Source organism: Lemur catta, chromosome 4, assembly GCF_020740605.2.
Source record: "Lemur catta isolate mLemCat1 chromosome 4, mLemCat1.pri, whole genome shotgun sequence".
Classification (NCBI taxonomy): Eukaryota; Metazoa; Chordata; class Mammalia; order Primates; family Lemuridae; genus Lemur; species Lemur catta.
The window spans coordinates 67,263,472-67,285,872 of record NC_059131.1 but is presented as its reverse complement, the minus strand read 5'-3'; the positions used below and the strand labels follow the sequence as shown (position 1 = coordinate 67,285,872).

At 35.9% G+C, this 22,401-nt stretch overlaps 1 protein-coding gene across 4 annotated transcripts in view; it reads left to right on the top strand.

The window, feature by feature from the left end:
* Positions 1 to 22,401, top strand: part of LOC123637144 (charged multivesicular body protein 3) — a 93,225-nt gene that overhangs the window by 1,896 nt on the left and 68,928 nt on the right. For 2 of the 4 annotated variants that reach the window (XM_045550029.1, XM_045550026.1), the window contains exons 2-3: positions 1,509 to 1,648; positions 9,624 to 9,739. In XM_045550029.1, the coding sequence (XP_045405985.1) occupies positions 1,509 to 1,648; positions 9,624 to 9,739 (256 nt within the window). Of the gene's footprint in view, positions 1 to 1,508; positions 1,649 to 9,623; positions 9,740 to 16,382; positions 18,405 to 22,401 lie in introns of those variants that run through there. The other 2 variants (XM_045550025.1, XM_045550030.1) reach the window with 2 other exon arrangements.

The following is a 22,401-nucleotide window of genomic DNA, read 5'->3' as shown; positions in this document are numbered from 1 at the left end:
TTTTTTTTTTTTTTTTTTTTGCCTTCTGTATCGCAGGCACCCTTGCATCATGTAATAGGTTGAGAAATAGAATTGAAACAGTGCTAATGTATTTTCAGTAACTCCTGGTTTGGGGTCGTATTGGGTGAGAAATATAGTTAATTTTTTTCAGTGCTGGACAAAGTGTATCTTTGTTTAGATGTACTTCATGAGAGGGGAATGTATAATAATTTGAGACAGGCATTCTGGGTTGCTGTAGGAAGCAGATGAAACTGATGGTTATCTCTTTTTTGTTGTTTCAAGTATATCTGTCAAGCCGTGTCTTTTACAAAACAAATTTTTTCCTTATTTAGTACCCTATAGCCATGTAGTGTGATATATAAGACTATGAACTCCATAGCAGTTTAACACTTGCATATTTGTAGGTTAAGGGTTATAAAACTCACATCTTACTACAGGGTAGAGGAGGGAAAACCACTCTGCAAAAGTGATAAATTTTCTCTAGAGAAAATATGAAATCATGTATTATTCTTGCCCCTTGTTTACTGACTTTTTTCGGTGACTTTTATTTCTACCACAGGAAGGAAAAATGGAGTAAGTAAACATATCTAATAAATAAACTCTCAGTTTAGAAATGAGAAGTATCTTAACTGCCAAAGCCAAATCATTTTTCATGTAAAATAGTTTGATTGCACATTTATTTTTTTTGATTTATTATTGCTTTCCTTTGGGGCTAAAAATTCTTGTCACACTGAATGTTTAAGGAGTCCACATATAATCTAAAGAATATATCCCATAAAAATGACTCAAATCTCATATTTTATAGCAGAAGAGTCTTGGTATGATAGTTTAACTTTAAAACTTTATTTGTTGTGAATGGTTTGGCTGCTATCATGACACAGCATCTGGTTTCTCACTGTGTAATATTAAAGACAAAAGTTAAAATAATTTGACTTTAGTGTTTTCCTTTGTTTTTTATTTAGTGATACAAGCTCCAAATTAACACGGTAAATTTGTGTTTGAATGTGGAGTTTGTTTTATCTAATAGTAAAGTTGTAACCTCCAAGTCATGCAAACCCCACTGCTATTTTAAGTAGCGCCGATGGCAAATTCTGTGAACGCAATTCTAAATTTTAAGTAAGAAGCATATAAGCCATATTATTTAAAAATTATATGAAGCCTGGACATGCCATACACAAAACTAAGTAATTCATATTGTGATGGCTTTTTGGACTGGTATAATTTCAATAATTTCCTAACAATTATGTGATGACCCCACTAGAATATAAGCTCTACTCTATAAGAGAGGGATTTTTTTCACTCTTGCCTGAAACATATGAAGTTCTTATTACATATTTATTGAATGTATGAATCTTAAATGGTGTATTCAGGTTCTACTGTTCTTTTCTGTGGATTGCAATGCAAGTACAATAAGATGATTCTTAGCCGTGTGAAAAATGGAATTAATCATTGAAATTGGAAACAAGATTTTTGAAATCTTATTAGTGTTATTTTTTATCTTTCTTCAGGTGACTTGATGGAGGGTGAACTCTATTCTGCTCTTAAGGAAGAAGAAGCATCTGAATCTGTGTCTAGTACAAATTTCAGTGGTGAAATGCATTTCTATGAGCTTGTAGAAGATACAAAAGATGGCATCTGGCTGGTTCAGGTATCAGAAGCAGTGATAGTTCTTGATAATTTGAGAAGCTTAAAAGAAGTTATTTTTACTAAAATAGTATGTACCAGTGACACTTCTGTGTACTTGTGTCATGTTTCTTAGACATAACTCAGTTCTCATAGGGAGGCTCTAATGCCCTCTTAAAGAGGCTTGGAGACCAAGGAGAATGAAAATTGAAGAGTGGGAAAGTTGGGGAATGAAGGTTGACTTTTTTGTTTAGAATCAGCAGAAGCAAATCCGTTTGAGTTGTTGGCTCTTCATTGAAGTGAGAAACACACATATATATCCCTTTTATTTAGTGATTTGCACTGTTTGTCTCAGTTTTTATTAACTTCAATTTTGAATTCAGTAGCCCAAATAATTTTTGTATGTAAAGGAAGAACCCTAAAGTAAAAGTTAAGGAATCCTTCTATTAGGGAAATAGCCAACTTTGTGACTATGGAGGGGCAGCTGTGTTGAGGGGAATGGTGGGAACTGCTCATTACTTTGTTTATGATGATGAGATTATAATTTTTAATGCTAGTTTTTATGATATCAAAACTGTGAGATTTAATTAGCATATCAGAAGTTTAGAGCTATGAAGGACCTTAAAAAGAATCTTTTATACTTCCCAAAATGTAGTTTATGGTAAACAAATGGGCATATGTTATCATTTATGTATTTTAATGTAAATTAGAAAAATCTATATTGAATATGTGATTTCATAAATATTGCTTAGGACAAAGCTAAAGTTATTTAAATTTTAAAAATATGAGTTTACCTCACATCAAGTAAATCAATGTCATGAATGTGATTAAAATTATTAATGTGATCTGTGAATGGCTAAAGCTTGGAAGTTATGTCAGACTAACCTCTTCTGAGGCTCTGAGAGGTGGAGTAGCTTGCACAAGGTCATGGGACTAGTTGATGATACTGAACCAGGATCAAATCCCAGGTTCCCTGATTTGTTGTCCAGTGCTTTTTGTCACTTCACACTGGGTTTGACAAAGTTTGATTCAGGGTATGAAAATTAAAACAGCTTCATCTTCATATTTCTTTCTGAGAACAAAGACCACAAAATATGGTAGAAAAAGCTTTGAGTTCAGAGACCTCAGTTGCAGATCTGGTACTGTCACTGACAGTGGTATGATTGTGGATAGTTAGATTTTCTATTATATATAGCCTCTAATAAATACATATACATCTAAAGAGGATGGGATAATACGGTAGTTCACTGTGCTTAAGGGTTGTGATTTGGGAATTCTTCCAGAGATTGCACTGGATATCTGTGGCCTTTCCTTTATTGTAACCTTCCTATTGTGTTTGGTCTTTTACCTTCCAGATAATCGAATTCAGTAATTTTTAAGTTCAGCGATGGGAGAATATGAGAGGGTATGGGTGCAGTCTATACATTATCCATTTCAATTTTAGTTTATTTCTGTGTTAGTTAATTGGTATTGAAAAATAAGCCATAGCTTTTTTAAAGCTTTAATTTATAAGTAAATTGTTATTCATTTCTTTTCTCTGGTATTTATTTCTGATAGTCTGATTAAGAAAGACTTAACCAGTTTTGATAATTTTAGATTTTATTGCTGAGATTGAGTTGAGTAGCCAGTTCCACTCCCCTGTGTTCATTGTTTAAATGTCACCCACATTGACTAATCCCATAGGAATGAATGGTGAAGATGCTGAGCACCTTTGAAACTTGGAGAAACCGTGACAAAAGTCTGGAAATTCTTTTGGTGTATATTACTAGGATGCTATCTGTAGGCAACCAACACATCCTGGTTCACCAGTTAGCAATATGTTCTTGGCTTATTAATGATCTATTTTTTGATGTGCTATTAAAGATATACATGAATTAAGCTCCCTTAATATGTGACAAAATTCATTGAATAGTTTATTCAGCAGATATGTGTGTGCCGGGCCTTGTTCTGGGCCCTGGAGATATACCAGGAACACACATCAAGCTAAGACCTTGCTCTCTCAGGCAGCTCACATTCCAGCTGGGAAAGGCAGACACCAAACAAATAAATATTTAGTATTACATCAGTTAGTGGACAATGCTAAGAAGAAAAATAAGCAGGCTAAGGAGATAGAGAATGGCAAAGAATTCTTTGATAAGATGTCACTTGAATGAAGTAAGGAACAAATAATGACAGTGAATGTTAGCATTATAAATCCTGGTCACTAAATTATTTTTCTCTGAAAATGTTTTTAAACCTCATATGTATTAATAGTAGAAAAATGACTCCTAAGAAAAATGGAATGTATTTATATGGTTTTCTGTGTATAGAAATGATGCAGTAGGGCACACAGTTTTTCCAGTGACGCTCAAGGTTTGTATTTATCACCACTGTCTGGCTTATGTTCTTTGGGGCCAGTGGCTTACATCTGTCAAATGGCTGGCTTGGTCTTGAAGAACTATCTCTGGCAGGACAACCAAGAAGAGTGAGGTTGAAACCCTGTCCTTGGCACTGTAAATAGCCAACTAAGCACAGACATTCTGGTTTAAACTCTCAAAAGAGGATTGAGAGGTTTTTTTTTTTTTTTTTTAGCTGTACTTAAAATTGAAAATATCTGCTAGAAACAGAAGAGAAATACTCTCTGTTGCTTGCCATTCTTTCAGCTCCAATCGTATTTATCAAAAGGATAACTTTTACGAGTTCAGTTTTTAATAATTTTAATTATTATTTTCTTCTATTTACAGTAGTTGCCCGTGTCCAAGCGGGATACATCTAAGACCCCAGTGGATGCCTGAAACTGCAGATAGTGTACCCATGTACACTATGATTTTTTTGTGTACATACATACTTATGATAAAGTTTAGTTATAAGTTAGGCAAAGTGGCCGGGCGCAGTGGCTCACGCCTGTAATCCTAGCACTCTGGGAGGCCGAGGCGGGTGGATCGCTTGAGGTCAGGAGTTCGAGACCAGCCTGAGTAAGAGCAAGACCCCGTCTCTACTAAAAAATAGAAAGAAATTATCTGGCCAACTAAAATATATATAGAAAAAATTAGCCGGGCATGGTGACGCATGCCTGTAGTCCCAGCTACTCAGGAGGCTGAGGCAGTAGGATCGCCTAAGCCCAGGAGTTTGAGGTTGCTGTGAGCTAGGCTGATGCCACGGCACTCACTCTAGCCGGGGCAACAAAGTGAGACTCTGTCTCAAAAAAAAAAAAAAAAAAAAAAAATAGGCAAAGTAACACATTAACAACTAATAATAAAATAGAATAATTATAATAATATAATAAAATTTATGTGCATGTGGTCTCTCTCTCTTAAAATACCTTATTGTATGTAATATTTTTGGACCGTGGTTGACCAGGGAGAGTGAAACCCCTGATAAGGGGGAACTATTGTATTTTAAAAGAAGCTGACTAATTTGTTTGCTTTATCATTTTTTTTAAGTCTGTGAGGAGTGTTGTCATAGATGAAGATGCATAGATCCCAGCTAGATCCTCTTCAAATTTTCAAGCTTTTCCATGTTTATCCAGTATTTTTTATAATATGAGATGAACAGAACTAATTTTAGTTTTTGAGGTGGCAACATACATGTGACATCTTTACCAAAACATACTATGTAGTCCATAAAGAACTAAGTCCTCTTTTTTCCTAACAGTTTTTTCTAACGGTGTTAGTTTTTCTGCTTTGTTTTTAACCTAAGCTCACATCTTTCATTAGCTATTCATTTTTCAGTTTTGTGGATTCTTTGACCCTAGTCATCTTCTTAGAAAAACAAATAGAAGATAGTAACTTTTCTTTCAAAAGACTCTTGGTTAGAGAGGCAGATGGTATAGTGCATAGGCTTGTGAAATGTAAAAGTTAGCAGAATTTATAAGTTTTAGGGATTTACCTTCTTAACATTTCTATTTCTCTATTTTGACTTTTGTCTTAGTTCAAAGAAGGACATATTTGTTCTCTACTGGTTGTGTCACATCATAAGGAATTTAAAGTCACTGGAATTGAGGTAGCAGTGAAAAGTATCATATGATTTGAAGTAAAGCTTTGGGTCAATATTTACTGAAGTATTATGTTAATATATTTCCTGCTTGGCTGAAAAGAGTTAATGGCTGATTTTAAACTTGTTTATCTTTGTTCATAGACAATAGTTTTGTTCAGGGAGATTCTAACTTATTTATTCCTCACTTAATACTACTATGGAGGTGAAATACATAGCAAGCCATTTTATCCTATATTTTCTATTGGTGAAAAACTTTTATATATGTGTACTCATAAAGTAAGCTAGTGAGAATACCAAAAAAAAATTAAAATGCCATTGAGTTTTGTTTTTGTCAATCATTTGTCCTCACTTTTAATGATTTTATACAGTTTGCTTATCCATCTATATCTATCTATATCTATCTATCTATCTATCTATATATATACACTTAGGTTGGTCTATGATTTTGAACATTGAGACTCCCTATTATAATGAAATATTGAGAGATGCAGAAAATATCATAGCATAGCACTCCGTTTGGTGCAAGGAGTTACGTTATTTAATTAAGCCTGGATCTTATTGTGTGGGATTAACAATATTAAAAGAGGTATACCAAATATTCTTATCAGTAGTAAACCTCACCTCTAAAGAATAGGTAGAAGTGTATTTTTAATGCATGGAATTGGACGTCTTTATGTCTGACTGGAGTCAAGAACATTGGGGCAGTTGCATAGCAAGGTACTATTTATGCTAATGTTTGTCCAGAAAACATTCCAGATGACAGGTTGCTGGGGAAGGGACTTTCATTGTAACAGAAATCAAAAACTTGGAGTCTTTCCTTTAGACAATCTGTGTAATCAGAAGTAGAAGAATGAGTTATTGAACTATAAAAAGCTGAAATAGTTTGGTTTCACGTAAATATTTAATGAGCACCATTTGAGCTAGGCACGATATTGGCTGCAAGGAATATATATATTGGTGAGCAAGTGTAAGGGTGCCAAATACAGAGGCAGATACCCTGGGAAAGGGAATGGAAAGATTGCTTCACCTCTACCCTGTGTTGCCAAGTCTGTTTCAGACCTGGAACTCAAGCTGTACTTTTGTCCAGTTTTTTTTTCTAGTGTCTGAAAATATTCCTCACAGAGAATGCTCCTTCCCAAACTACTGAGGAATATGTCTCCCCTTTTTATTAGATTAGCAATGTGGTTGCCACTCACAGTCATCGTGCATGCTTTTAGGATATGAGCTATAAACTGGGGACTCTTACTGGTATAACATAGTAATAATAGGCTTGCAGTATTTTGTTGTTCTGTATGACTCATCCAGATGAGTTATTTTGTGAAAATATTAACATTTTTATAGTAGTTGTTTAATTCAACCTCCACCAAATTTAATTCATGCTAAACCTTCAGTTGAGTAATATAACTATATAGGACATTGGACAAAGCATTTTTTAATTGTATAAATATAGCTATAGAGCATATAAAATACTTTCATGCAATGCCTAGGGGATTTTTCATTTTTTTGTAGCTCTCTCAGTCAGGGATCCTTAAACTCTTCAAAAACAGATGCCAGAACAGCTTGCTAAATAAATAAGGACCTGGGGTTGAACATTGTCCTGTATGTGCCCCAGGGCTGTTCCCAACTTTTTCTCTCACTTCTGTTATTTTCAGCTGGAGCCAGGAGGTACCTGGGAACAACCCCCTCTCATTCCTCCTTCCTTTCCTAGCATTGGAGCTCTTATCATATGTCTGAAAGATACCTGTGCAGTGAACAGTATCTTCACTGAAAGATGTCCCCAGACTTAGGGCCATGTTTACATTGACAAGGCAACTTCTAAATTCCTTGAAGCAATGTCATTATATACATAGGCCTGAAATGTTTGGGTTATTTGTAACCTTGATCAAGAAATAGGAAAATGTCTGAAAAGAGAGTTCTTTAAAAAAGAGGGCAAAGAGCAGAGAGTGTGGTGATACAATTGCACAGAGACTTCTTCATCCTCCTGGGGAATACAAAAAATGAGTTCAAGATTTCTTTGATCACTTGACCAAAAGAACTGTTGTACTGACTCTTGAATAGTAGCAAAAAAAAAAAAAAAGGAGAAAGAAGAAGAAGCCTTCGTTGCTTGATCTTCCTGATTCTCCAGGTAAAACTTGTAAAATACTTTTGGACCACAGAAAAAATGTGAAAGCTAGGGACTTACTGGGTAGTGTAACCAGTATGAACCTCCTCAAAAAGAGCTTTTACCTCTTCAGACCATGGCCTCCAATTGCCTTTTCTTTCTTACCTCAGCCATCTTAGTATTTAAATAAGAACTCACATCTCCCTTAATAAGACCATTTATTTTCATTAAAAAGTACTATCAAAACCATTTGCTTAATGCCCTAAATTGTGTATATGTATTAAGCATCAAAGTTACGTTAGAAGATGTTCAGTATGAATGTACATTTCTGTAAGTATGAGGATGATAGTATCAGTGGAGTATCTCAGAGGTTACTGGACAATGACTTCTTGGCACATAAAGTGAACTTCAAGTCACTCCTCGTCACTGTGCACTTTCTCTTCTGCTGCCCTCTGGCATTTATTAGACTTTCCAGCAGAGAGGCCACAGATGAAGTAGTACACCACCTCCTGCCTCTCCCAGGGACTTGACTTTTGTCATTCATTTCACACACCCATCTGGAACTTCACTTCTGAAAGCTTTGTGAACATGAAAATGGCCCTTTCTCCCAGAAAGATTAGAGACCCACAGAGTATTGTGTTATAATTTTGAATTGAATAGTATCAGTAATATAGCATTTATGAAAATAAACTTGGCCCGTATACCCTGGACTTAAGTCAAACAGATGGTTTCATGATAACTTTAGACATTTTTAGCATTTTAGACATTTAAGTTCCCATTTAGTTATTTTTCTGTTTTGTTTTTAATATTTTTTGTTTTTTACTGGTATCTTCACTGAAATTCTGCCTTTATTCAAGGCAGGAAGATTAGGGGATAAAGGGAAAAGGTGTTAATGATTAGAAAGGCTGCAATTTATAAATAAGAGAAGTCAGTACATATTTTGAATGTTAAATTAGAATTTTTTTTTTTTTTTTGAAACAGAGTCTTGCTCTGTAACCCTGGGTAGAGTGCAGTGGTATCATCATAGCTCACTGCAACCTCAAACTCCTGGGCTCAAGCAGTCCTCCTGCCTCAGCCTCCAGAGTAGCTGGGACTACAGACACATGGCATGAAGCCTGGCTAATTTTTCTTTTTTTTTTTTTTTCCAGTAGAGACAGAGTCTCGCTCTTGCTCAGGCTGGTCTTGAACTTCTGAGCTCAAGCAATCCTCCTGCCTTTGTCTCCCAGAGTGCTAAGATGACAGGCATGAGCCACCGTGCCCGGCTTCTTTTCTTTGTTGAAAAATCTTTTTCTTCTCCTAATCCTGTGTTTGAAAGCTATTTGCAAATTTGAAGTAGAAGTTCAAGAATGTAAAATTCATTATGGTAATTTTTTTATATGTTAGAGCCTCTCATATGTGTTAAGGAAAAAGCCTCAGATGTAGTAGTATTTATTGGTTTTGTCAAAGCATAGTTTAATAGAAAACATGTGTTTGACTCTTGGCTTCATAATTATACTTTTAAAAAATTTGAACTTGTTGAACCTACATGTGATAATTTTAGTAAGCTTTATTTATATTACTGTTTAAATTTTTCTTTTCAAAGCAAAGAGAAATGACTCCAAGGGACATTTTCTTCCTGTGTAACTTAATTCTAGAGAAGAGCCCACATGGTGGAGAACATGGCTAGCTTTTTAATATGATTTTGACTCCCCCTCTGTGTAACTGAGTGTGGGAGTTTAATGTACTCTTCCGTGTTTAAAGTCTTTTCCAGTTGGATAGTTGTTCCTTCTATAAGAATTGCAATGATAATATGGTGATACAGTAAATAAGGACTGGGAACAGAATATCTTTTTCAAAAAAGTAAAATTATAGTGTAGATACAAATGATTGGTTTGACTCCATTCTAGGTAATTAAAGTTTATTTTTTTTCTGTTTTTGAGAATAGGTCATAGCAAATGACAGAAGTCCCTTGGTGGGTAAAATTCACTGGGAGAAAATGGTAAAAAAGGTGTCAAGATTTGGAATACGTACGGGCACATTTAACTGTTCCAGCGATCCCAGGTAAGTTCATTAGGCAAATCTTACAATTTTGAGTCCTGAGACCAGGATCTTTCTTGTTTCGGAAAGATAATGTATTAGAAGCCTGCTTGAACTGAAAGCTAATTATGATGATTAGCACACTGTTGGTTACATAGGTACTTGATTAATAGTTTTTGATAAACTGACCGTTATTTTCTTTCTCTCTGAGATCATTCTCTGTCTTTCTGTCTCTGTCTTTCTCTGTCTCTTTTTCTCTTCTGTGTTCTTTCTATCGAATATATGTCTTAAGGCTGTATCTTCAGTCCTTTTTGTTTCAATTTTCCTTTTCAAAGACACCTCAGCACATTGATGGCTTTAGGTGACCTGTGCTGATCGAAATCATCTTCCATCATTCTGACCTCTAGTTTACATTCCTTTCCTCATTTCCATAGATACGTTCTTTTCCCTAAAACCTAGTGTCCAAAATCAGATTCATCCTCTTATTCTTTAATCAACCATGTGCCCTTTCTACCTTTCCTTTTTCTGTCCTTTACTGTTTTTCTCTTTCCATTTTCTCAGATAAGAATCCTTGGAGACATTTTTGTTTTTTTTGTTATCTCCAGTATTCAGTCATATTATTTCGAATTTTCTTATTCCGTTATTTCTTCTTTGAAATGTTTTTTTTTTCCATTTCTAGTGCCACCAAGTTATAACTTACATTCATTCATTTAATTATCCATTTGATGAATGTTTAACACAAGATTAGCATGTACCACATGTTTTGTTTTGTGCAGAGGAGGAAGCATATGATATGTATGTAGACAACCCCACAATATTAGGTAGTTTCTCATGTAGGTAGACGTGCTTGACTTACCTATGTCCTGTATGTGTTGGCCACAGTGGTTGTAGAAACCCACCTAAACCATTGCTACACCTCCTTTCCACTGGCCCCACATTTGCTTCTCTTCTCCTCATAACTCTTGTTCTGCCTGCTAGTAATGTAGGCTGAGATCTATGGTAGGAGCTCCCCTAAGAGTTGGGGATAAGAAGGGAAGTTCCTGTATCTCTTAAATCACATTTAGTCTCCTAATCTAGACACAAAGCTCCCATTCTAATCTTTGCCATAGAATGTTGGTCACATCCTAATATCTTTTGTTGAAATGTCTGAGACAGCCTAAATCTTAATGTTCTTATGAAAAAGCAATTATTATTATTTTTGTCCTTCTTTTGTTAAAGACCTTAGCATTTGGTCTGATTCTATCATTCCCAAACAGATTCTAACTGAAAGATCTTTTTTCCTCTCACAGATGATTACAATACCAGAACAAATGATAGTGCTGATATTTTGATTTTTTTAGATAATTTTAAAAGTCAGTATTAATATCACTACCTTATTAAAAAATATTCAGAATTCATTTTCTAAAAATCAGTGTAACCAAATAATACATTTCAAACATGGAAGTTTATAAACATATTAGAAAATATGAAATAAAAACAAATTTTTAAAAATACAAAGGTTAAGCACATATTAAAATCTAATATAAGTTGTTAGATAAAATTAATAACAAATTCAGAAATAGAGGCCAGGTGCAATGGCTCACACCTGTAATTCCAGTGCTTTGGAAGGCCAAGGTAAGAGGATCACTTGAGCCCAGGAGTTTGAACCCAGCCTGGGCAATGTAGTAAGACTATGTCTCTACAAAAAAATTTAAAAAAACAAATTAGCCAGGCATGGTGATGTGTGCCCGTAGTCCCAGCTACTCAGGAGGCTAAGCTGAGAGGATCGCTTGAGCCTAGGAGTTGGATGCTGCAGTGAGCTATGATCTTGTTGCTGCACTCCAGCCTGGGTGACAGAGTGAGACCTCATCTCTAAAAAAAAAAAAGAAAGAAAGAAAAAGAAAGAGTAGGAGTTAATTTTTTTTTAAGTGTATCTTATAAAGCAAAGTACATCAGAAGTGTCATAATTCAGTCCAGTGGATTTGGGTGTAAATTTTTCTAGCTTTTCTTTTGAAAAGCTCTTTCTGATTTTTTTTTTTTTTTTTTTGAAAGAGTCTTGCTCTGTTGTCAGGTCTAGAGTGCCATGGTGTCAGCCTAGCTCACAGCAACCTCAAACTCCTGGGCTTAAGCAATCCTCCTTCCTCAGCCTCCCAAGTACCTGGGACCACAGACATGTGCCACCATGCCTGGCTAATTTTTTTTTTCTATTTTAGTTGACCAGCTAATTTCTTTCTATTTTTAGTAAAGATGGGGTCTCATTCTTGCTCAGGCTGGTCTCGAACTCCTGACCTCAAGTGATCCTCCCACCTCAGCCTCCCCAAGTGCTAGGATTACAAGCATGAGCCACCACGCCCCCGCCTCTTTCTGATTCTATATTAGCTGAGGAATAGGGAAGAGATATATAAAAGCTACATCCAGATATTTTCCTCTAAATCCTTCATCTTCAAATAATCCTTATTTGTTGATTGAAGAGATCTTTTTTGAGTAACTTTTTGCTTTTTTGTTGATTGAAGCTATAATTTTTTGTTATTAAAAATTACATCTACACTTCATCTTAAGCTCCATCACAAAGATGATTTTGATGCCCAGTGACTTGTATAAGTTTCGATATTGTGTTGTCTCCTCATTTGGAAAGTCTTCCAACTAGAATAAGAACTGTTCTTGACATAGAAGCTGTACTTAGTCGGGGTCAGTTTTTTTCTGTGGAGATATAGAACAACAAAATACAGAGATACAAAAAAGAATGTTCAGAATTTCAATGCAGGTTGTAAGTGGGCAGAGAATAGTGTTATTCAGGAAGTGTTTTAATCACATACTGAATAATTGAGTCGTCATCTTGATTTCAGATTTGTAGAAATCCCAAAACTCTGTATTCCACTGTCTGTGCTGCTTTCTTTGACTGTCATGCCTTCTCTGGGTGGCCTCTGGGGCAGACTCATTCAATATGCTGGTTCCATTGTATAGCTGTACTTTTCTGATCTGTTTGGCTCCTGTCTTAGTCTGGTTTTTGTTGCTATAAAAGACTACCTGAGGCTGGATAATTTATTAAAAAAAGAAATTTATTTAGCTCACAGTTCTGCGGGTTGTACAAGAAGCATGGAGCTGGCAGGTGCTTGGCTTCTGGTGAAGGATTTTTTGCTGCCAAAACATGGCAGAGGTCAAAAGGGAAGCAGGCATGTGCAAAGAGGGACCAAACCCAAGGGGTTCTGGCTTTATAACAACCTACTCTCTTGGGAACTAATCCTTTCCCATGAGAACTAATCCAAGTCTTTTGAGAGCTAGAACTTACTTGCTACCTCAAGAGCAGCACCAAGCCTTTGATGAGATATCCGCCTCCATGATCCAAACACCTCCACTAGGCCCTACCTCCCAATACCGCCACACTGGGGTTCAGATTTCAACATGAGATTTGGTGGGACAAACAAACCATATCCAAACCATAGTAGCTCCCCTGAGAACATTCAGGGCCATGGCTTCTGGGCAGCTTCTCACCCTGTCCAGTTGTAGCAGTTTTAATTTCTTTCTCCGTATACTCAGCAGGGGTAGTCTTGCCTGACTCTACCTCCTCTCATTCCCCAACCAAGAGATCTGTTTCAAAGGGCTTTTCCTGTCAGGTCCACGCTCTGTTCTTTTTTCGGAGAAAGTAGATGAGGTGGCATTTATGTGTGTATCTGAGGGCAGGGGATATAGGGACTAGTAAAGAGAAGAAGGGCAACATGGGAATTGCAGGAGCTGAGTGATAAACAGGAAAGCTTATGGTGAAAGTGTCAGGGATGAGGGGCCTATGGAATAGGCAGGAAAGGAGAAGGGAAAGGGAATGGGGAATTGGAAAGAGAGCCAGGAAAGCCAAGGAGACCAATGACCTTGTCTGAAGAAATGGCATATAGAAACAGGAATACCAAGCTTTCTTTTTAAATATAGCATGCCACACCAGAAACTAGAATACCAAAACTCATTAGCCATATTTCCTATCATTTTTAGTCTTTAAATTCTCTAAGAGATCTCAAAAGTCTCTAAGAGAGCCCAAAAGATTTACTTTAAGAACTAGAGGATATTTTTCATGGTATTGTCACTGAATTTATTTAGACCTTTAAAAGTTTTTTTTTTTTGAATTGGCAATAAAAAAGTGTTTATATTGATATAAGGTAATACACTATCATTCTTAAAAAACAGTGTGTACATTAGTTTTCATTTATGTTTAGTGGTAGAGTTTTAAAACTAATATGGTATACTATATTTATGTTTTTGATTTCTTTAGACCAGTGTTTAGAAACTATATATTAGTAGCCTGATGTTTCATAACTATTAGAGATCTTTTCCAGGTATGAAAAACATTTGATTTGAAAGCTATATGATGACGTTTGGAATTTTCTTTTCTTGGGTACTCTTAAATTCTATCCAGAATGATAAATCTTAAACTGTCACTTATCTCTGAACTGAAAAGAAACCACACAATATATTTGTTTCCTTACATAAAGAAATGTATACACTTAGATCTTGTCATTTTTACAGAGTAAGGTTTTCTGTCAGAAAGACTGGCATTTAATTTATGACACAAATCAGAAGCCAAGGTAGTTATAGGAAGATAAAAAGAATAGCCAAGAGTAGAAATGTGTCATAACAAATGCCATATGCAATTAAAACATTAAAGCTAATTAAAGATATTTAAGATGTAAATAAGGGAATTATCCATATGCATTTGACTTGTTGCTTTTTTTGGAGAGGGTAAAAATAGAATTCACGTTAATGAATTATTATTTTGCATCGCATAGAAGATATTTTGTAGGAATGTATACTTTTCAAGCCATTTCAGTTAAAGCAGTATTGATGTTAATGGAATCTATCTTGTTGGGGAAGTGAATCAACTCAACAAGAAGCTAAGAGTCATGGTCGGTGATTCTGAGTCACCCAGATAGTTTTCCAGAGTCATTACTAACCTTGTTTTTAAGATATAACATGTTGTCTTCATTTTTCTAAAACTATATCACAAAATTCCTGAGATAAAATTAGTTGTATTATCGGTATAAAACCATATGCTACTATATGTCAACTTTTTTCTCTCTTAATATCTGATCATATGATGCTTATTTAATTTAATAAAATAATAATCCATGCTAAGCATAACATCTATGATTTTTACATCAATACTCTGAGTAGCAAAATAAGAAATAAAACATTTATTACAATTCATTTACAAACCTGTAAGTAACAAAATGTATCCATGTGGTGAATTTTCTTTTTTTACAACTTCATTGAGGTAAATTTTACATATCATAAAATTCCACATGGTAGGTTTATGGAAAAAATACTTGAAAAAAAAGGAAAATGTTTTCACTTAAAATCTCTCCACTGTGATACAATAGATGTTTTCATCATTTCCTTTCATTTGTTGTCTAGTTTTTTAGGGGGAGATTGGATATCACAAATCTCAGAGCAAGAAGCTCTCTGTTTCCAAAAGGAATAGAGTTATGACCCTGCTGGATAAATCTAAACAAATAACTTAATTTTAGTTAAATTCTCCTGTATTTACTCTGCTATAAGTAGGGACAATTCTTAGACTGAATCTCTTAATGTAAACACTTTCTCTCTTTGTTTCCTCTGCATTAAATTTCAGTTGCTCTTTTCTAGATTAGCTTTTGTAACAGTGCTACAGTGTAGCAGTGTTACTTTGTAACGGTGCCTGTGTGCATCAGGTGTTGTTAATAAACGGGTGCCTCAGTTAATAAACGGGTGTGCATGACCGCTACCCTCAAGGAGCTTGCACCAAATCAGGGATTCGGCAGAGTGTAGGATAATCTATTTTCTTCTCCTTTTTTCTGCCCATCTGAATTTTTTTTTTTTTTTTTTTTTTTTTTTTTTTGAGACAGAGTCTTGCTCTGTTGCCCTGGCTAGAGTGCCGTGGCGTCAGCCCAGCTCACAGCAACCTCAAACTCCTGGGCTCAAGCAATCCTTCTGCCTCAGCCTCCCAAGTAGCTGGGACTACAGGCATGCGCCACCATGCCCAGCTAATTTATATATATATATATATTTTTTTTTTTTAGCTGTCCAGATCATTTCTTTCTATTTTTTAGTAGAGACGGGGTCTTGCTCCTACTCAGGCTGGTCTCAAACTCCTGAGCTCAAGCAATCCACCTGCCTCGGCCTCCCAGAGTGCTAGGATTACAGGCGTGAGCCACCGCACCCAGCCATGCCCATCTGAATTTTAACTGTCCTTCAAGACCTAGTTCAATTCCCAAACCTTTCGTAAAATCTTTACCAGCTCAAATTCCCAATGATATTTCCTTTCTTTGAATTTTTTTGCATTAACATATATGTTTTTTGACTCTGTTTTGTCTCTTTAATAGGATTTTAAATTCCTTGTAAGCAGAAATTATTTGCCTATTATCTTTTGGATCTTAGCACACTACACAGTAGTAGGTACATAAGAGATGCTGAAGTATTTGCTGATTCCTTTGACTCAAAGACTTTTCATGATACACTTTCTTTTAAAAAAAAAGAAACATAGAAATGTAAAACAAAGTGTAAAAAGCTTGCCTTTCCTCTTGCACAGCTGCCATGTATTGGTACTACTTTTTGATTATTTGGAGGTTATTTGGTTTGGGGAAGAGGTGTTAAAGGAATTTACGAGAGGAAGATAAATTGTTTGCACAACAGCCTAGCTATTTACTCACAGTTTATTCTCTTATAGATACTGCAGGAGAAGAGGCTGGGTACGATCCACACTCATTATGTCAGTTCCGCAAACAAGTACTTCTAAAGGGAAAGTCATGCTTAAAGAATACAGTGGACGTAAGGTTGAAGTAGAGCACATTTTTAAATGGATAACTGCTCATGCAGCTTCTCGGATCAAAACCATTTATAATGCTGAGCATTTGAAAGAAGAATGGAATAAAAGTGATCAGTATTGGGTAAAAATATACCTATTTGCAAACCTTGACCAACCCCCAGCTTTCTTCTCTGCACTAAGTATAAAATTTACTGGAAGAGTTGAGTTTATTTTTGTAAATGTGGAAAACTGGGACAACAAGAGTTATATGACAGATATTGGTGTATATAACATGCCATCATACATACTTAGAACTCCTGAAGGAATTTACAGATATGGAAACCACACAGGCGAATTTATATCCCTTCAGGCCATGGATTCATTTTTGCGCTCATTACAACCTGAAGTAAATGATCTCTTTGTTTTGAGCTTGGTTCTAGTAAATCTTATGGCTTGGATGGACTTATTTATTACACAGGGAGCTACCATAAAGCGATTTGTGGTTCTCATAAGCACTTTAGGGACGTATAATTCTCTATTAATTATTTCCTGGCTCCCTGTGTTGGGCTTTTTACAGCTCCCTTACTTAGATAGCTTTTATGAATACAGCTTAAAGTTACTGAGATACTCCAATACAACCACACTGGCTTCGTGGGTAAGGGCAGACTGGATGTTTTATTCTTCACACCCAGCCCTGTTTCTCAGTACATACCTTGGACATGGTTTGCTAATTGATTACTTTGAGAAAAAGAGACGACGCAACAACAACAACAATGATGAAGTCAATGCCAATAACTTAGAATGGTTATCAAGTCTGTGGGACTGGTACACCAGCTACCTCTTCCACCCGATTGCTTCTTTTCAGAACTTTCCTGTAGAATCTGATTGGGACGAAGACCCTGACTTATTCTTGGAGCGGTTAGCTTTCCCTGACCTTTGGCTTCACCCTCTGATACCAACTGATTATATAAAAAATTTACCAATGTGGCGATTTAAATGTCTTGGAGTCCAGTCTGAAGAGGAAATGTCAGAAGGTTCTCAAGATATTGAAAATGATTCAGACAGCGAGAACACAGACACTTTTAGCAGTGAGAAGGAAGCATTTGAAGATAAACAAAGCATCCTTCACAATTCTCCAGGAAAAGCAAGTCTCTGTGATGATGAGGCTTGTTCATGTGCCAATAAGTATTGTCAGACCAGCCCATATGAAAGGAAGGGGAGGTCATATGGATCATATAACACTAATGAAGACATGGAACCTGATTGGTTAACTTGGCCTGCTGACATGCTGCACTGTACTGAATGTGTTGTTTGCCTAGAGAATTTTGAAAATGGATGTTTGTTAATGGGATTGCCTTGTGGTCATGTGTTTCATCAGAATTGCATTGTGATGTGGTTGGCTGGGGGTCGACACTGTTGCCCTGTTTGCCGGTGGCCTTCTTATAAAAAAAAGCAGCCATATGCACAACACCAGCCCTTGTCAAATGACGTCCCATCTTAACCATGTGCAATTTGTCCTTTATAAGCTTTGAGTATCTTACAGCTTGCCTTTTTAATGTTAGTCACAATGTTTTTGTGGTTTGAAGTTTAGTTTAATGTTAGTGCAGTGACAGGAAATACACATTATGCTAATGTTGATGACAGAATTTATTTGGTTGCCTTGTGTGTCAATTGAATGCATACTTAATTGTAAAAATTTTTATTTACAACATTGGAAATTCAGAAGTTAATGTTTTTTGTAAGCACAAAAGGAGTATGATAGAAATTTATCCTAGTAAGACTTTACAAGGTAGGATCAAATTCTGATGGAATTGAGCCGGTTTCTTATCCTAAATGTTTCCTCCCTTTTTACAATCTCTGTCCAGCACCTATTGGTTAAATAATGTATGCTCTGAGACATAAAATTAAAACAGACCTATGAAATAAATTATTTTAAAACCAGAAGATTACAGGTTTTCCACTGTTAAATTGTTTTTGAAAAAGTGGTTGAGTGCCATAGGTGTTTTGCTGGTTTGTTAATTTCACAGGTAAGTCAAACATAATTCTTGACTCACGTAGAGGGGGAAAAAAGACAGAAATTATGTTGTTGACACTGGCTAGAGGTGATATTGATTCACCTTTTATCTTGGTTAGCTTTGATGGGAAAGAATTTCATGGTGGGCTTTTTTTTAAGTATTAAATAATTTATTACTATTTAGTACATTCATATAAATAAAATCAACTATAGCATATTAGCTACATATAGATTATTTCTCCTGACTTTTTATTTTGAAAATTTTCAAGACTACAGAAAAGTTGTAAGAATGGTATAATGAACATCCATTTCTCTGTTTTATCTCCTCTGTGTGTATATTTATTTTTTCTTTCTCTTATCTTTTTTGCTGATCCCTTTGAAAATTAATTTCAGTCATCATGATGCTTCACTCCTAAATATATTACCACATATTTCCTAAGAACAAGGACATTCTTTTACATAACTATTATATCATTATCCCACCCAAGAAATTTAACATTGCTTCAGTAATATCTAATAATATAATCCCTAGTCCCCAATTGCACCTAAAATATCCTTTATATCTTTATTTTTTTTGTTTTGTTTCATTTTTATTGTGAACTCAGACAAGGTTCATGCATTGGTTTTCGTCGCTCTCCTTTCATTCTAGAGAAATTCCCCTTTTCTGATACTAAAATTTTTAAAGAGTACAGGCCAGTTGACTTACAGAATTCTCCACATTCTTGATTTGTCTGAGTGTTTCTTTCATGATTAGATTTAAATTAAAGAATATCGCCTAGAATGATATGTACTTCCCATTCTTATGACATCAGAAGGCACATGACGTCGGATGTCAGTTTGTCCCATTGTTGGTGATACTAAATTGGATGAAAGTGATACATGCTTTATCTTTCTATTGTAAGATACTTTTTCACTTTGAGAAGGAACCTGTGAGACCATGTGAATATGCTGTTCCTCCATAATCTTTAACACAATGGTTTTATCATCTGTTAATGATTCTTTGCTTCAAACAAACATTAAATAGGAATTGCAACATAGGGATTTTCTAATTCCATCATTCATCTACATTTTTTACCTGGCATTTTTTTTTGTGAACAAGAGCTTTCCATTTTTCTTTAACACTTTGAATATTACTGAGGACTCAGATTTTTTTTATATATATATTCTCTGTGTTAAAATTTATTATTTTTGATGCTGAAATTATCCCAAAGTTGGCTAGGGGAAGCTCCTCTAAGCCAGCTCTTATGTCCTGTTGACCTGTCCCTTTAATCTTGAAGCACTTCCTTTTTTACACAAGGTGTTCAGGCTCACTTTGTGTTTTCCCTGACTTTGTGCTATAATCAGCCATTTCTTCGAAGTGCCCAAGTTTCGTGATGGACTTTTAAAATCCTTAATTGAATACCACCCAAAATGGTAAGAAAATTCTCTCTTTCTGAATTGCTGCTAGAGTACTAACAAACATTTTTTCCCCCTTCATGGTGCATTGTGCCTCGCTTTCATATGCTAATAGAAATAGTAAGGTCTGGCAGTTACTAACTTTGTATTAATATCTGGGAGCTTTAAAAGGAATAGTGCCAAGTACTGCTCCTTGTGCTCTAATCTTCCTCTGGAAAAAAGTAACCATATTATTGTAAATGTTACTATTTTCTGGGGTTCTGCCATTGGTCCACTGCTCTTTCCTCTCAGAGTTTTATTGGATATCTACCAAATCTACACATCCAAGCAAAAGACCCTCCCCGATCTTCAGTTTCATATAACAGCTGTCTGTCTGCTGAACAGCTCCTTCTGGATGCTTTTAAGTACTTAGTCTAAAACAGCTTTTCATCCTCTCTCCCCACCCCGAGTCCTCCACTTAAGGTCCTGATTTCACTTAATGAGAAATATATATTTCATTATGAAATGTACACAAAAGTATGAAAATTTAAAAAGACAAAATCTCTCTTCCAGTATTCCAGGGCACATCATACCTTGGAGACAACTAGCTTAGAGGATAAATCAATCTCTAACACTGGCTTTCATGATTCTTCATAATCTATTCCTGGCCTACCTCTTAGACTCATTGTGATATTCCATACTGGTTGTTGCCCCAGTCTCATGCTCTAGTTTTTCTCAACTTGGTGCTTTACTATTCTCTCTACCTGGTGTTCTCACCCCTTCCTCTCTGCCTTGCCTGGCAAGATCCCACTTTCTCCAGAAATTTTATACCTTCCCACCCATCTTCTCCTTCCTCACCAGGCTTATAAAGGAACAAAGATAACTATACAATGAACACTTAAGTGAATGTCACCTTACTCAAGTGATCAAACTTAACATCATCAACAATGGAGCAAATTGATGTGTACCTTTCTATAGCCCAATAATACCTTGTACATGCCTGTCATACTTAGCTGCATTGAATTAAAACTCTATGCGTGTGTCTTCTTTGGATGAATTCTTTTATGGTAGGAACTGTGATTTATTCATCTACATATTCATAGTGCATGGTAGAAAATATTTTGAATGTTAGACGTGTAATAAAAAATATTGTAATGAAGTCCAGGAAAAATAATTGCCAAAGGTTAATGTCTCCAGGTGAGCTTGACTCATCCCTTAATAGTTAAGCACAGCAAATAATGCTTTTTTCAGATTTTCCTGGAGGTGGAGAATTGAAGGAAATATTCAAGTTTGATGTATTCTAAACTTTTTGTTTAAAAAGTAAGCTTACTTAGGCTGGGAGTTCAAGACCAGCCTGGGCAACATAGCAAGACCCCATCTCTAAAAAAGTGAAAAATTAGTTGGATGTGGCGGTGTATGCCTATAGTCCTAGCTACTGGGGAGGCTGAGGCAGGAGGATTGTTTGAGCTGCTGCTTTATCAATTAAGTTTATGTGATATTCTAAATCCTTTGTTGTCATTTCGACAATGTTCACAGCATTCTTCACCAGGAGTAGATTCCATCTCAGAAAATCACTTTGCTCATCCATAGGAAGCAACTCCTCATCAAGTTTTACGATGAGATTGCAGCAATTCAGTCAGCTCTTCAGGCTCCATTTCTTGTTTTCATGCTATGTCCACGACATCTGCAGTTACCCCCTCCACTGGAGTCTTGAACCCCTCAGTCATTCACTTGGATTGGAATCAGCTTCTTCCAAACTCCCGCTAAAGTTGATATTTTGACCTCTTCCCATGAATCATGAATGTTCTTAATGGCATCTAGAATGGTGAATCGTTTCCAGGAGTTTTTCAATTTACTTTGTCCAGATCCATCAGAGGACAGTCAGTCTGTCCTTTGAAGCTTTGAAGCCAGACGTTAACTTCTCTCTAGCTATGAAAGTCCTAGATGTCATCTTCTTTTAATAGAAGGTTTTCATCTACACTGAAAATCTGTGTTTAGTGTAGCCACTTTCATCAAGGATCTTAGCTAGATCTTCTGGATCTAGCACTTGCTGCTTCCCCATGCATTTTTATGTCATGGAGATGGCTTCTTAAACCTCATGAACCAACCTCTGCTAGCTTCAGACTTTTCTGCAGCTTCCTCACTTCTCTCAGCCTTCATGGAATTGAAGAGAGTTAGGGTCTTGCTCTGGATTAGGCATAGGCTTAAGAGAGTGTTGTGAATGGTTTGATTTTTATTCGGACCACTCAAACTTTCTCCCTATCAGCAATAAAACTGTTTTGCTTTCTTATCATTAAGGTGTTCACTGGAAGAGCACTTTTCATTTCCTTCAAGAACTTTCCTTTGCATTCACTTGGCAGAAGAGCTGGCTTTCAGCCTATCTCAGTTTTCAACATGCCTTGCTCATTAAGCTTAATCATTTCTGGCTTTTGATTTAAAGAAACCTACAACTCTTACTTGAACACTTGGAGGTCATTATAGGGTTATTAATTGACCTAATTTCAATATTCTGTGCTCAAGGAATAGGGAGGCCTGAGAAGAGGAAGAGAGACA